Source organism: Capra hircus, chromosome 16, assembly GCF_001704415.2.
Source record: "Capra hircus breed San Clemente chromosome 16, ASM170441v1, whole genome shotgun sequence".
NCBI lineage: Eukaryota > Metazoa > Chordata > Mammalia > Artiodactyla > Bovidae > Capra > Capra hircus.
Genome location: NC_030823.1, coordinates 43429288 through 43445455, shown reverse-complemented (window position 1 = coordinate 43445455; position 16168 = coordinate 43429288). Strand labels below are relative to the sequence as shown.

Genomic DNA, 16168 nt, shown 5'->3' with positions numbered 1-16168 from the left:
TTTATAACAACTGTGAGGAATATTTACCCCCATCACCCATGAGAAAACAGAAGTTCAGTTTGACAAATGTCACTTACTAAGTAGAATTTGAACCATATCATTCAGCTCCAGATGGAGTTTTCTCTCTTACCACAGATGCCACTCATTTAATTCAGCATATTCATGCCAGAGGCCCATCTCAGGCACTCTACAGTCCGGTAAGGAAGACCATCAATCAAAGAGTCACAAGCAAACGTATAGTTCAGAGAACTATGAGAGAAAGTCTAATTATCCCAACTGAATTAAAATGAACTCTTTAGTTTAAATCCAAAGTTTTACAGAGCTTAAAGAGATTCAATTCATTTTCTTTCAGATTTGCTTTAAAGATATATTCAAGAACCTGACTCCTTGCCTGTCACAAACTGCTGAAGGCAGATGACCATCAGTTTGGGAGGAGATTCACAAACACACGCATAATTTCAAATCTCCCTTTTGCCCATAATGCTCTTTTTACTCTGTCAGACATGATGTTTTACAGCTTTAGAATAAATGTTTTTCTGTTTGAAGGACAACTTAGTTCAGTAATGACCAAAATATAAAATGAAAAATTAATTCAAAAGGAAAAAGCATCAGGACCAACAAACGACTGAAGATTCACAGACACCGTGGATACCAGGTTGCAGGTGTCAGGTTCTTTCAATTAATTCTTAGGCTAACACAACAGAGTCTAGCAAGTGGTCAAAGGCAGCAATCTATCATAAGCAGATTCTCAGGCTCTGCAAAATTTATGTTGACAGAGGAACACTTTAAATGTAAGGATCAACCTCAGACTCTGATTCAAGATGCTGACAAGAAAAGCTAGTAACATGGTAATATCTGGGGGAGCTTTTACTTTCACGTTCTTCTGGAAACATATGGTGTCTTCCCCAGTATCCCCGATATGCAGCACGATGGCAACAGTACGTCACAATGCAGCTCACCAGCCTCCTTTCCAAGTCCACACCACCCAGGGCTGAGGCAGTATCCCCAACAAGGGGCGACTCCCCATGTGCTGCACCTTCACCTCCACCTCCACCTCCACCAGACAAGCCTCAGAGCAGAAGGTAGCTGGTCAGCAAGTAGTCTCCCAAAAGTATTTTCCCAAGACGGGAACATGTGGTACAAATGCACAGCACATAAAATAGTGCTCTAATGACTTACTTCAGGGGACTGGAAACAGAAATTCGACTGTTAACAATAGAGGGTCCCCACAGATTCCAGTAGTTACTACAAGACCTCATGGTCTAATGAGCTGGCCACACGCGAGCTCCCACAGACCAGCGGCCAGCCAAGTGGGAGGACCCAGCCAGAGGTGGTCCAGCTACCCCTATAGCTTCTTGTACACATCTGATCTGCCGAAGGTAAAAAAAATTTAAGGAGAATTAAAGAACCTATGACAGAAAGGCAGTTCCACAACTGTTTTCTTCACAAGTGTTCCTCTAACTCAAACAGTGGATTTTCTGAAATGAGGCAGAAACTTGAGTCCTGCAGGGCTCCCACATGTGAAAGCAGGGCTGAAGCATCCAGCTCCTCCAGACTCAAGAACGGAGGACTCCACACTCACAGGAGAGGTGAGAATGGAAGAGTAGAGGTGCTTCTAAGAGAACTGAAGAAGAGCAAGTTCCAGAAGCAGTGCTACCTGAGATGGGGAAAGGTCAAACTGGCCATTGGCCCCCAATTAACGAAAGCAATGACAGCCCTCAAAGGAATGGAAGAGAGAGTTAAAAACGGCAGGTAGTAAGTGCAATAACCTTCAATCATCCCTGTGTAATTCACCTCCTTAATCCCAACCCCAAAGTGAAACTGCTAGGAGCCAGGTTATACCTCAATAATATTTTTGTTGACGGGAACATACTGTCAGCCTTCCTAAACCCTACCACCCAAACCAGGGCCTCCTCACACAGGTATTAGCCACGCACAGCTCTGCGCTCACACAGGAGGAGCTCACAGGGAGAAGTCCTCCGCCACTGATGTACAGGACACTCTTCCTGTCCTTTGAGAGCCTCTCATCTGCACAGGCTTTTCTGTCGTGTGCTTCCTGTCATCCTCACAAAGGCACAAAGCTTAAGTGTCACTTCAAAATTTTTTCCAACTTCTATCAGAAGGACAAAGAGAAGAAACAAAAAGGGAAAACTGATAAAATTCAAAAACTTCTTATCTACTTGGGTCAGAATTCAACTTGTCCTGTATCTGCTTATCATGACTGGCTCCTTAAGTCAACAACGGTGACAGCCATCCGCCTGAGCCTGGTCTGCAAATAGGACACACAGAAAGCACAACCGCTCCTCAGAGGAAAGGCTGGTGCCCAGGGCCGTCAAACAGGGAGCACAAGGCCTGGCCTTGTCGATGCTTCCACCTTCTCAGGCAGTGACTCCTCCTGTCACTCCTTTCCTACAGAATTCGAAAGTCACACGACAAAATACACATACAGAACAAATGCCATCTTTTCCGAAAACAAAGATTACAAACGAAAAACCTGGAACCTCAGTTTCTAACACAAATGTCACTGAATGATTCTTTTTTTAATTGCCAAGAAATTTTCCACCAGCTCCAAAAGAAAGAATGGATTGCTTCCTTTGGAAGCAACAGAAAATACCATGCCATAACCATTCATTTCTTTAAAAATCCATTTTTACCTGATACTGTTGCAACCACAATCTAAAACCTGCACATGTCAAAATGTATGTACTATTTCAGACTTTGCGAAAAGATTGCAAGAATTATAATTTGCTCTGGCAAACAGGCTCTCAATCAAAACAAGTTCCACCCACCTTCAAAGCAACCAATAGCTGCCCACCTACCACCCTCCCTAAAACATCCAAACAGAGCGGCTCTTGGGCCCAGGCGTCCCCACCAACCACACGCAGCCTGGCAGTCTGCAGGTCTGCTCTGCAGGTGCCGAAGGTGAACGGGCTCCGCAGCAGGGACCCAGTGAGGCTTGCTTTAAATCGGCACCAGAGAGGAAGGGGTGAGGGAAAGGGAAAGAGGACAGAGATCCACGACACTCTACATCTGCTTCGTGAGTCTCTGAGCAGACCCCACTCTCAGCTCTGGTCGCACACTCTGTACTACCACCTACACAGCCAGCCGGGGCTGAATGCAAGGCTCTCAGAAACATGCACTAGGAATGATGAGATGATTCATACACATCCTCAGAAGTGAGAGACGACAGCCCAAACCATCACACTCCTTCGGGGAGGCCAGAGAGAGAACGCCTACCTGCAGGGGCTGAACGGATCATCCATGACTAAGAGAGGCTCTGGTGAGTCTAGCTGTGTCCCTGCACCTCCACTTACTGTGGAAACTCTGCCCTTTTCTACTCTCACAACTCAAAATGGAGGCACATGCGGTCTGAGAGCCCTCGCGGAGCTCGCACTGAGCTTGTGCTATGACCTAAGCCTTCACGCAGAACGCAGAAACTTCCCCCTCACACTGACAGGACTGAGCATGTGCTGTGACCCTCCCTCATCCATACACTGTCTCTCCACGCAATCAATCTCAACCCTGCTGTTTCCGTAAATAAAGCCCAGCCAACAGACTGCAGCTTCTCCCGCATACCAAGCTAGTGTGAAGGGAAGTGGGGCCGTGGAAAGGGGATCCCAGACAGCCAACTCCAGGGGCCTCACTGGCCCGCCACCCACAGGCTGCAGACAAACACCCTGCACGGTCCAGACAACAGCAAGTTCTGTTTGGTCTTTTTTTTAACAAAAAAAAAAAAAAAAGATAAATTATGGTTTTAAATAGCAAGATGAAGAAACAGAATTTAAAAGCACAGTTATGCATGATTATACCTGAGACTAATGAACAGAATATTGGCATCTACCTAAAAACAGAGTAGCGGCTACATTAGGGAAAGAACCCCACAAATTTCTTGTGGAAAACTGTAAACATTGGGGAAAGGATTCACAAGCAGTTCTGGCCAAGTTCTGGAGTACTGGGTATCATTGCAGCCACAGGCACACAGTGGACAGTATAGCTGCAGAGCGGCTCAACAATACTGGATTTTATACAAAGAGTATAAGCTCCCTTAGATAAGAAGTTCTAAAATTGCCTAAATAAGACATAAAACATCTAAAGTGATACAAACTCAACCAGGGGTGTTTAGCAAAAGGAATGTACTGCTAATAATAAAAACACCACGAAGGTTCAAATCGAGAGGCCAACAAACGCCCAGGCACCTAAAAAATCTCAGTTTAGTTCTCTTGATTCAGAACTGGAGGCAACTCTTTGGAACACTGCCCGTGAAGCAAAATTCATTTAAAATTAAATCAGAAGCGATTTCTAAAGTCACATAGACATACTGAGCACTAAAAAGTATCCAAGTCTGTATCAGCCCAGACATTTTGGTTAAAATCCTGAAAAACACATTTTATGCCCTCACCTTTGACCTCCACTTCCAACAAAAGAAAAGCTGGGCTGTCAGCCATATAAGAAATCCCAGTTCTGGATGTGTATGTGGGCTTAGTTTCCATCTGTAAACTAAGAAATGATTCTGAATGTTATTACTTAGTTATAATTTAAAAAGAAAAGGAACACCATGAAACTCCCCCAAATTTATAAAGGACAAGAGAGGGTAGGAAAGAATAGTGCCAATTCTGTTTGCCATTAATGTAATCAAGTGCGGAAAAATTAAAAGCTGCTTAAAAGGATATACATGGTCCTCAGGATTCCCAAAGTAAATGCAGAATCCATCCCATTTCCTTGGATCTCCTGTTTATGCTTTCAGATAAACTGAACTGAGACTAAGATTAAATGAAAAACTCTTGTCATGCTAAAAAAATTGTAACATGAGAATTCACTTAAACAAGTTTTACCTTTGACCTACAATGTGAAGCAAGTAGCTACACGTTGGAAGAGCATCTTCCCTACTGGTATGAATGTGTGTGTGACTAGAAACTGCCTAGAGAAAAAAAGCCCTCTAAAGACAAGAACAACTGAATTAAAACCCAGCTGTGCATTTAGTCTCTATGTCATGTTCAACTCTTTGCAACTCCAAGCCTGCCAAGCATCTCTGTCCATGGAATTTTCCAGGCAAGAATATTAGAGTGGGTAGCCATTCCCTTCTCCACAGGATCTTCCCAAACCAGGGATAGAACCCAGGTCCCCTACATTGCAGGCAGATTGTTTACCAACTGAACCACAAGAGAAGCCCCATAAAAGCTCCTAAATTGCTTACTTGAAGAAATCAAATAAAATAATAATTTAATAAATTCATCATTACTCTGAAAATCCATGGGAACCATTCCACAGACCACAGCACAAACCTCAAACTGAGTCCACTGAAGACCCAGCTCTAAGTTCAATCCAACCTCAGAAGATGGGGTCAGCCCTCCTCCTCAAGGAGAAAATTAAGGAGCCCTGAGACCTGAAAAGTAATTAAGCTAATAAACTCCCTTTAACCACACATTCCAATTCTAGAAATGGTCCTGATTTCCACCGACCAAGCATATTCAAAAGCAGAGATATTACTTTGCCGACTAACATCCGTCTAGTCAAGGCTATGGTTTTTCCTGTGGTCATGCATGTATGTGAGAGTTGAACTGTGAAGAAGGCTGAGCGCCGAAGAATTGATGCTTCTGAACTGTGGTGTTGGAGAAGACTCTTGAGAGTCCCTTGGACTGCAAGGAGATCCAACCAGCCCATTCTGAAGGAGATCAGCCCTGGGATTTCTTTGGAAGGAATGATGCTAAAGCTGAAACTCCAGTACTTTGGCCACCTCATGCGAAGAATTGACTCATTGGAAAAGACTCTGATGCTGGGAGGGATTGGGGGCAGGAGGAGAAGGGGACGACTGAGGATGAGATGGCTGGATGGCATCACGGACTCGATGGATGTGAGTCTGAGTGAACTCCGGGAGTTGGTGACGGACAGGGAGGCCTGGCATGCTGTGATTCATGGGGCTGCAAAGAGTCAGACACGACTGAGCGACTGAACTGAACTGAACTGAAGCATGGTCCTATGCTGGGGACACCTTGGAACTCTGCTCAGTCCTTACAGGCCTCCAAGACCCAGGACTTATTTTCTCCCCCAGCTGTCTTGAACACTGAAAGTGAAAGTCGCTTAGTTGTGTTCAATTCTTTGTGACTCCATGGACTCTACTCCATGGAATTCTCCAGGCCAGGATACTGGAGTGGGTAGCCTTTCCCTTATCCAGAGGATCTTCCCAACCCAGGGAATTGAACCCAAGTCTCCCACACTACAAGTAGGACTCTTTACCAGCTGAGCCACAAGGGAAGCCCAAGAACACTGGTGTGGGTAGATATCCCTTCTCCAGGGGATCTTCCCAACCCAGGAATCGAACCCATGTCTCCTGCATTCCAGGCGGATTCTTTACCAACTGAGCCATCAGGGAAGTCCTACTAGATGCTTTCTTACTCCTGACAACCTGCCTGGACCTCAACTTCTGCCACCACGCTTGTCCAACTCATCATCTGGCTGCTTGCAGAGCTATACTTGCAACTTGCACAGCAGACGCCCTAGTGCTGGGTCTTCCCAGAAGCCCTGTGACCTTGGTACTTCTACGCTGTCTCCGGATCCCAGATCTCCTAGTCCTCTCTCCTCCAATTAATTCCTAGTGAACAACAAGTCAAAGATGAACACTTCTAAACAGATTAAAGGGGCGCCAAGCAGGTAAAATGCACATATTACACTAATAGATTCTTTCTAAAAGTAAAAAGGTTCATTAGATAAAAAAATTGACTGAATAATCACTCTGTCCACCATAATTCTAATTTTTGGTGAGCAGAAAATTTATGTTTATCAAAGGTAAAGTAAGAGCTATAACATGGAAATTTCTTAGACTTTAAAGTGCTTGCTACTCTCCAGAAATAGAAAAATGTCTTATTTACAAACAAGAAGTTAAAAAGCAAAAAATAGCAATGAAAAGTTAATATTTAGGAAACTCCAGAGAAAAACACTCACTGGAAGAAAGATACCCTATTTGACATTTAATCAGTACAACTGATTAAAATACTGAAGAGTACTACGACTACTACTCTTCAATACTGTAGTACTACTACTCTTCCCTTCAAGAGATGAGAAGGTTTCAGAAACAGCTTGTTTAAATTGTATTCTGAAGTCACCCCTGGTGTGTGGAAATGGACCTGAGTTTTATATTTATGTTGACCTTATAGCCAGCATGCATGCTGGTTTATCTTAACACATCTAATCATTAGTTCACAGATTTTCTCTGGTAAAAATACTGCATCATTTTAATAAAAGTTCATTTCTTCATTCCCAATCCTCACATAGCTTCTTTTTCATGCCTTAATGGTGATGGGAGTCTTTCTGTTATTTCTGATTTTAGACAAAATACTTCCAACACTTTACCTTCAAGGATGGTGTCTGCAGTAGGTTTTCAGTAACTATTCTGTCAGAATGAGGGAGCTGCATTCTACAGTTGACTTGCTAAGAGGTACCCCTCCCTGTCCCCACAAATACTGAATGGGTGTTGAATTTCATCAAGTGCTTTTTCTCCATCAAGATGATTGTATATATTTTCTTCTTTGATATGTTTTTAAAAAATAGTAAAGTATGCTACAGATAAATTATTATTAAACTATTTGTGTATTCTATAAACCCAATTTGAGTAAGTATTTTTTAATACTTTGCCAGATTCCGTTTCACCACATTTTATTAAAAATTTTATATGCATGTTTGTGATCTATAAATCTTACTTTTTTATCTGGTTTTGGAATAAAGGTTTTACTTGCCTCATAAAATAACTTGGGGAACCTACACCATTTTTCTCCATTCTCTAGAATGCTGGTAGAATTCACCTGTAAAGCGTGAGTTTAATTTTTTTTCTTGTTGTCCTAATGAGAACAAAAGGAGAAGTTCTGTACAAATTATGAAAACTGCCTTTAAAGGGAGAAGGCATGCATTTCTTACCTACTTCTTCATTCCAGCCTTAAATCTGGGTGTTATGGCTACCATTCCATCACCACCTTGAGCACAAACTAACAGCTAAAGTTAAGGATCACAGAGGTGATGCAAAGCCTCATACCAGCCTAGGATTGCTTCCTTTCAGACTATGCTTATGTAAGAAATAAAAGTTCTATTTTGTTTAAGCCTAGTATTCAGTCTCTTTCTGACAGTTCTAGCAATGACATTCTTACTATTTATTTTATCTGATTCAATTTGATGACACACAGTTTCTTCCAACATTTTGTAATTTTTGACAGCTCAGCAGTCAAAGATATTTTATCTGTAGATAGTCTACACGTTTGAATTAGGGCATGTACTTTCCCCCAAATTGCACTTGCTTCTGTCAGATGTCCATGGTGGCTTTCTATATTATCTTCTCATGACAGTTCTTGTATTTTTCAGGAGTGCAAATTTAAGCCTCAACTGTCTTGGGAGCAAGGCCCAAAGTTACAAATTATTAGAGGACTTCTCCATCTTTTCCCCCTGTTCCTTTTTTGGTCTGGAGTCCCAAACCTAGACATGTTTCTCTGTCATTTTCCTCTGGTCCTAGATATGTTAACTAGTTTACCCTTCCACCAAAAGAATAGGCCTTCAACGACTCTAACTTTACACAGGCTCTCAGCTCCAACTTCCTAAACCCCTGAAATCAGAACTTCATCTCCTATACCTGCTAAGTGTCAAAACCAAAGATCTGCATGAAGATGAGCAATGACTCAATTCCTCTCACTGCGACTCCTGAACTCTTCAGTTTCTCTTCATTCTTGTGAGCTCAGCTCTGCATTTAAAAGTTCTGTGGTATTTTATGTAGTATTTGTAGATGTTCACTACAAAAGGGTTTTTGGAATGATCAAATCTGGGTTTTGGTCCTATTTTATTAAAGTTCTTCAGTAGGCTGTGTTTCCAAACACATATGCTGTCTCTCAACTGTCTCGAATTCCTGCCACCTCTGGTGAATGTTTCAAGAGCTCAAATGTGATGATACAGGAAAAGCAAACCAGAGAATATATAAATGCAGCTCCAGCTTTTTGTCCCCAAAAGCTGTACAAAGACCATGAGCCATTATGAGTAGAAAAGATGACTGCACTAAAACAGAAATGAATTTGGAAATGTCTCAGATCCAAATTCGCTGAAATAAGGAAAATCCCCTCACACTGTCACTTTTCAGCTGAAGTACAAATATTTATGTTGAAAAAGCATGATCACAATGTTATTTGATCATGCTATTTAAATCATGAAAAAACCATAAATGTCCAATAATATGAATTGAATAGAAAAATTATGGCACATCCCCAGGACGGTATATACAAGGTGCTCATCACAAACGTTTGTAAAATGTTTCATAACATGGAACTATGTTCTTAACAGAAGAAGATGAACGAGTAGAGGAATGTGTGATTACCTGTACATTATGCATAACCAGCATATTAATTATAATCTTAATATGCACACAAATGCCTATACAAGCACACATATATATTTAAGGAAAAACACAGTATGATTTATAGAATTACCATTATAACAGTTTTTTTGCTTCTTTAATTCTTTAATTTGTTAAATTATTCTCTAGTAAGTACATGTTTTTCTTTATTAGAAAAACAATTTATTTCCCAAAACAGCCAGAAGAAAATATGTTGTATATGAATCAATGTATGATGAAACCATAGAAATTAACAGCACAAAGTTTTGAGTCGAACAGCATTGGGGTTTCCTGTTTACTAACTGTATGCCTTAGGCATCTATTTAATATAATATCAATTTTTCCTCATTTATAAAATAAAGATAATGTCAACCTAACTAAGCTTTTATAGGAATAAAATAATTAATCTAAGACAAAGTAAGCATTCACTGCATGGCAGTAGGAGTTGTTATCCCACACACCTTGAACAGATGATATTACAAACTTGATTCCTAGAGGTCGCACTAAGAAATATCAAATGATAAACCTACTAAAATTACAGCTCAAGAAGTCAAAATCTATCCATGGGTGAGAGAGAGCAGTCTGGGACAGGAAACTGGAAGTAAAGATAGGACACTGAGATGAAGTTTTCTACTGTTCAAGATGAGAGAATTACAAATAAGGAAAAAGAAAAAAAAATTAGCAAGAATCTTGTGGTATTAGAATTGGAAAGTTTACTATGAACTCATGGACAGACAGACAGACACACATAGATAAACACACAGACACACACATACACAGAAATGTAGATACAAACACAGCATGCGTCATCTCCCTGACCCTCAGCCTCCAAGCCCTGTTCACTCTGGAGGCCTGGGAACATGATACAAAGCAGTGAACACATGGAGCACCTGATCCGGGTTCCTAAGTATTATTCACCAAAATCTGACCTCAAAATGAATGATAGTAACAAATCATAACCTTATAATCCCCTTATAAGGAGATCAAACCAGTCAATTCTAAAGGAAATCAACTCTGAATATTCGCTGGAAGGACTGATGCAGAAGCTGAAGCTCCAATACTTTGCTCACCTGATGTGAGCTGACTCACTGGAGGAGACCTTGATGCTGTGAAAAATTGAGGACAAGAGGAGAAGGCGGTGGCAGAGGATGAGATGGTTAGCTATCACCACCAACTCAATGGACATGAATTTGAGAAAACTCTGGGAGATATCAAAGGACAGAGGAGCCTGGCTGCTGCAGTCCATGGGGTTGCAAAGAGTCACAAAAGACATATCAACTGAACAACAATGACAATACATTAACTGGCAACCATTAGTCCACCCTGATATAAATAAATAAGGAAGAAGGTATCTACAGGGTCTCAAAGCAACTACCTTTCAAAATGGTCATCAATCATAAAAGGAAAAAGAAAAACTGTACAACTGCAAAACCTGGCAAATACCACCTTCTTCAACAAATGAGAATGAACATTACCAGTAATGGGACAAACTAGCATTGTCTAACATGACAGGATATAAAAAAAAAGAACACATGACATTTGTAGTGTCCCTGTTAAAGATATATGATGTAAATCTAATGAGAAAGAAGTATCATCAATGCAAAGTGAGCAACAGTCTATAAAACAATTATCTGATAATCTCCCAAAGCACCAATATCATGGTGAAGGAAGGAGAAACTTGTCCAGATTGAAAGAGACTAAACAGACCTATGACAACTAAACACATAATGCTGCACTGGATTCCTTTTGCTATAGCCTTTTGTTTAAAAACTTCAGAAGGGTCTGAGAACTCCAGGGCAATAATATTTCCTTGACAATTTCCTGATTCTGAAGGCAATATTGGGGTTATGTAAGAAAATGCCCTTGTTCACAGGAAATACACAGACGATTACAGTGTGATGTAACCTCCTGGTGACAATTATTTTCAAATGGTTCAATTAAAGAGAGGTTTTTTACTGCACTTGCAACAGTTCTGTATGGTCAAGACTGTTTCCAAACAAAGTAAAATAAAATGAATCACGCAAGTAAAACACTCAGTACAATGTCAGGTAAACAATTTTGCTATGATTAATAACATGACTGCCACCATCATGGGGAATATTAAATACAAATTCTTGCAAGTGCCTCTGTTTATAGTTACTACTAAATGTAAAGATAATAATACTTAAGCTTCAATACTGCTTTAAAAAAAAAAAAAAAAAACCCGTGCTTCCTGGAAAAAGATAAACAGAGAGGGCACAGCTGAATTCAGGTGATCTACTTGCTTTCTACCTGATTACCAAGAGATGACTCGTGTTCAAGGAGCAAAGAACCAAGAATATAATCAGATGTTTCATGCTACAGCCAAAGTCTTGGAATAGTCCACCTGATGCTTGTATAAAACAGTATTACAGAGTGGGATTGCCCAAGGGCCAGCTGATACACAGAATGCCACATTTTAAATAACATGTTCACCTTCCTATCCCTTTTTCCTTACTATTCCTAAACACACCTTAGAGACCCAAGGTACTCTTACTTAGCAAGGGGAAACAAAGGGACTGGATCCCAGGAAAATCCATGCTTAACAATTTAAGAATTAAGGCACCTCTTTCACATGGCCACTCTGCAAATCTGTTCTTCCTAGGACCCCACTCACTATTTCCTCCTTCCCCTCCTAACTCACTGGTCTGAGGCAGAAAGGTAAGGAAAACTTTTTCAAGAAATGAAAGGTATAGACTCAGAAAAGGTCAAAATTCTCACGCGTGTGCGGCACACACACACACACACAGCACTGGCCAATAGGTTGAATCTACAGAGGTGGGGGGATGGGAAGATGAGGGAAAGAACAAAAATTCAATAATCCCCACCCCAAGCTACATGGAGAACATGCTCATTTGCTAGAAAAAGCCCAAATCGCTCTCTCAGTATTTTTTTTTTCAATTTTGCCTCGCAAATTTTTCAATAAAATATTCTGACTAGAAATGTATTATTTCACATCAACATCACTCACACACTTACTGTAACTGTTGAGTCAGTTTCACCATGGTCAATGAAGGAATTTACCATACATTTTTAGCAAATGTATGTTTTCAAAGATTTTATCATATTCCAAGGAAAGGCAAGAATTCCCAGTGCTCGGACGTCTACACGTCAGCAAAATCAATCTCACACTTAACAATCCACCTAGTAGAAGGGAGACTTCTAAGGAAGTAGCTCATGTTTAGCTTTTGGATTTAACATTTTACAGGGTATTAAAAAAGATATTTCTCAATCTTTTCTTCCAAAGAAAATTTATAATTATTTTTACAATTCCTGAGAAGCAACTAAAAATCGTAACAGTTTACAAAAGCTACCCTGTTTTTGTTTTCCCCATTTTACTAAAGCTGAAAACAGTCCAGGAAGTACAAGCTTTACCTATGGACACAAAGATGAAGTGGCAGCACAGATCAGAACCCAGGCTGCCTGGGTCCGAAAGGGGAGCTCTTTCCAGGCTGCTGGTCTTAACAAAAGGATCAAGAAGTCAGATTAAATGTCCATGAGGTACTAGACAAACAAACAACAGGGACAGGAAATGGATGGATGGAACTAGGTCTCTATGCCTGGCTGTTTTTCTAAGCAAGGACCAATCCTACTTTAGTTCCACCAAGGATATTGGTGTTTTGGCCAAATACATATATACGGGCAACTTGGTGTTATGTACTAGGACCTCTGAGCTGAAATTTATTGACTTTATTTAAAGTTTCTAACCAGATTTTAGATAAGTCTCTTCAAAGAAAATGAGAACATAATGAGATTATGTTGCAGGGCATGCTGAATGCAGAAGTAAATCTGGAGTGAAATTTATCTATGGAGCAAAACTGAGCACTCCCTGAGTGCAGAAACATTAAAACTAACTCCGAAAGGAAACTCCAGTTACTGAAGGTTCCAAGTTCTCTCTCATTTGCCACCCCTTTGTAGTCTGTACTGTTCAATTCAGTTCAGTTGCTCAGTCGTGTCCGACTCTTTGCAACCCCATGAACTGCAGCATGCCAGGCCTCCCTGTCCATCACCAATTCCCGGAGTCCACCCAAACCCATGTCCATTAAGTCGGTGATGCCATCCATACTTAAAGCTAAAAGGACTTCTCTGGTGGCTCAGACTGGGGTTCAATTCCCGGGTCAGAAAGATCTCCTGGAGAGGGGAATGGTTACCCACTCCAATATTCTTGCCTGGAGAAGTCCATGGACAGGCGAGCCTGGTGGGCTACAGTCCATGGAGTTGCAAAAAGCCAGACACAACTGAATGACTAACAACTCTTCACTAAAGCTAGAAACATCTACTTCTGTATTTTTCGCTCAAGTTTAGTTCCTTAAATGTCATAGTTAGCAAGAACACAATATGACAATCCCTGAGCTAAGATCCTTAGGACTAGAGGATATTCAGAAGTAAGAACTTCTTGGATTTAGGAAGATCCATAGTTTATATATCACGTAATACCCCAGCAGTGTCAGAGCAATGACCCCTATCCTATCATATTGGTAATTTGTAGTAAAAGTTGTGCAAAAAGCAAAGTGAACTACATTAGGAGTATAACAAGTTTCATATCAGTTCAGGCCAACTTTGATCTCACGGTCAAAAGAGTTTTAGTACCCAACTTAGAAATTTTTTTGATTTTCAGCACTGTCAAGAATGTAATAATCAAGTTAGGGAGGCAAAGTAGCCTATAAAAGGATCTATGATAAATGTCAGAAGAAGAAAAAAAAACCTAACATTCAGTGCTGGCTAAGATGCTAAATAAATTACGGAAAATTACATAAATCAACTGTTAACTACTATCAGAAAATTTGCTATGGAAATAACGTCATCTTAAACTTCAGTTTTAGCTGCTCACTTAAAGGGTTCCCACACTAATTAAAGGGAGGGAAACAGTCATCAAAGTTCGGAGTCACAGAATCATTCTTTAACCTCCAGTGGTCTTATTGATCAGTCGGTGCACCATCTCACAGGATTATTACAACAGTCTGATAATCCTCCGCAGATGACTCGGGGCACTAAGTCAGCACACAGCACCTGACAGACACCATCCCATGCTGGTCCCGCTCATCCAAATGATAGATAACCATACAGAAACCAGCTCATCACACCGCCCCCTCCCTCACAAACCTGAAGCGAAGGCAGAAACAAAGAGCATGCGCCCGGAGCATTCTAAGGACTGGGTTGTGCATAAGCCAGGAGGAGAAGACACACAGTTTTCTGAACTCTGCTAAATCACACACACACTTCTGATGATTTGAGAAACTATGGGACGTATACATCAAACCTAGAACTTCAGAGGGAGAAGGTAGTGTTCACGGTGAAACCAGTGAGCTTGGGTCACGTTGGCTCCTCACTGGAAACATTCGCATTCACTTTTTGAGACCTGCCACAAACTTACCACTTACAAGGACACGTTAAAAATTTTATTTAATGAACTGCTCAATTCATCCAACAACCCCCAAGCTCTTATACTACACCAAACACAAGCTGGACACAGGGAACAAGAACAGAAATGAACAAATGGGACTAAGGCCAAAGCACTAGAGGGATTCAGGATGCAGAGCCTGTAAAAGTGCTGCTACAGGCATGGTTTGGTGTTGCCTTTTCAGCTGAGGTAAATAATAATAGACTCCTCTATCACACATCTAACCCAGGTTTTAAAGCAAAATTGATGGCAAGTATCAATAAAGCATAACGACTGCCAGCAACATGTAAAAAAATGAGACAAGAGTTTGAGTCTCCAGCTTAACACAGGTATGTTACAAATCACTCTAAATAAGCATTCTGCAAAAAATAGATGTAAAACCAAAACTAGTGAAAAAATAATCTGACTGGCTGTTATGAACCCAAGAGCTAAACACTTAAAACACAAAATTCCCTCAAACAATCTAACGTGCAATATGGCAGCTACTATCAAAAAGTTAAATAAACACAACATCACTGTAATAACAGACAACTGTGCATCCAGACAGAAGACCAAGTTCGAGTGTCCCACACTTCACTGGGGCAACAAAAAGATATGACCAGGCAGCTAATTAAAACATATATAAAATAAACATTCTGAAACAGAAGGTGCTATTTAAATATTAATGCTGATCACCTTCTCTTTCATTGGAATAGAGCATACTTTTGAAAATTAAAACGAAGCTCAAATTCATTCCTTTTTTTAAAATGTAAGCAAAAAAGGTGACTACTACCCCATAGCTATTGTCTAGTATACATATGGAGAGAAAGACTAATATATATATTCCAACAGAGCTTAATGCAGCCTCTTAGAACCACAAAAAAGAATACGTTGCCTTTTATTGACGCTAGTTTGATGAGCTAAACAGCAACATTCTAAATGTTATCTATCATTTCTCAGCATCTCCCAGAAACAAGTTTTCACTAAAACAACACAAATCGTACAATTATACTTAACGTAGTTCTCCCACTAACTTCCTTGAGCCAAGCATCTTTCATTTCTTTCTCAATCGCTATACTTGCAATTATGTCTTGATTGTCCTGAGCAAGCATAGACTACCTGGTCATCTAATGACTTTCTCTCTTTTTTAAAAATCCTTAATAAAACACAGTCACATGAGTGATACAAGATAAATATGAATACATACAGTCTTACAGACATTCTCTCATGGGATGAGTTAAAATCACAGCCTACTGGAGACAATTTCTTCTGTTAAATTATAGTATTTTGACTCTGTTACTTTTCATTCAAAAAGTAATAATTCTATTTACCAAGATGGCTGAGAAATGGATGTATCCATCTTATACTAGCAGTCTTACTAGATATTTCAGTGAGTGTTCCTGGGGATT

The 16168-nt window shown here is 40.4% G+C and overlaps 1 protein-coding gene across 5 annotated transcripts in view; it reads right to left on the bottom strand.

Moving 5' to 3' along the window:
* The window catches only part of RERE (arginine-glutamic acid dipeptide repeats), a 415540-nt gene that overhangs the window by 141601 nt on the left and 257771 nt on the right, over positions 1–16168 (bottom strand). Inside the window, exon 1 of one of the 5 annotated variants that reach the window (XM_018060400.1) lies at positions 3238–3695. The exons of the other annotated variants lie outside the window; for them this stretch is intronic. Within the exon in view, the coding sequence (XP_017915889.1) occupies positions 3238–3263 (26 nt within the window). The 5' untranslated portion in view covers positions 3264–3695. Of the gene's footprint in view, positions 1–3237; positions 3696–16168 lie in introns of those variants that run through there. 5 annotated transcript variants of the gene reach the window in all.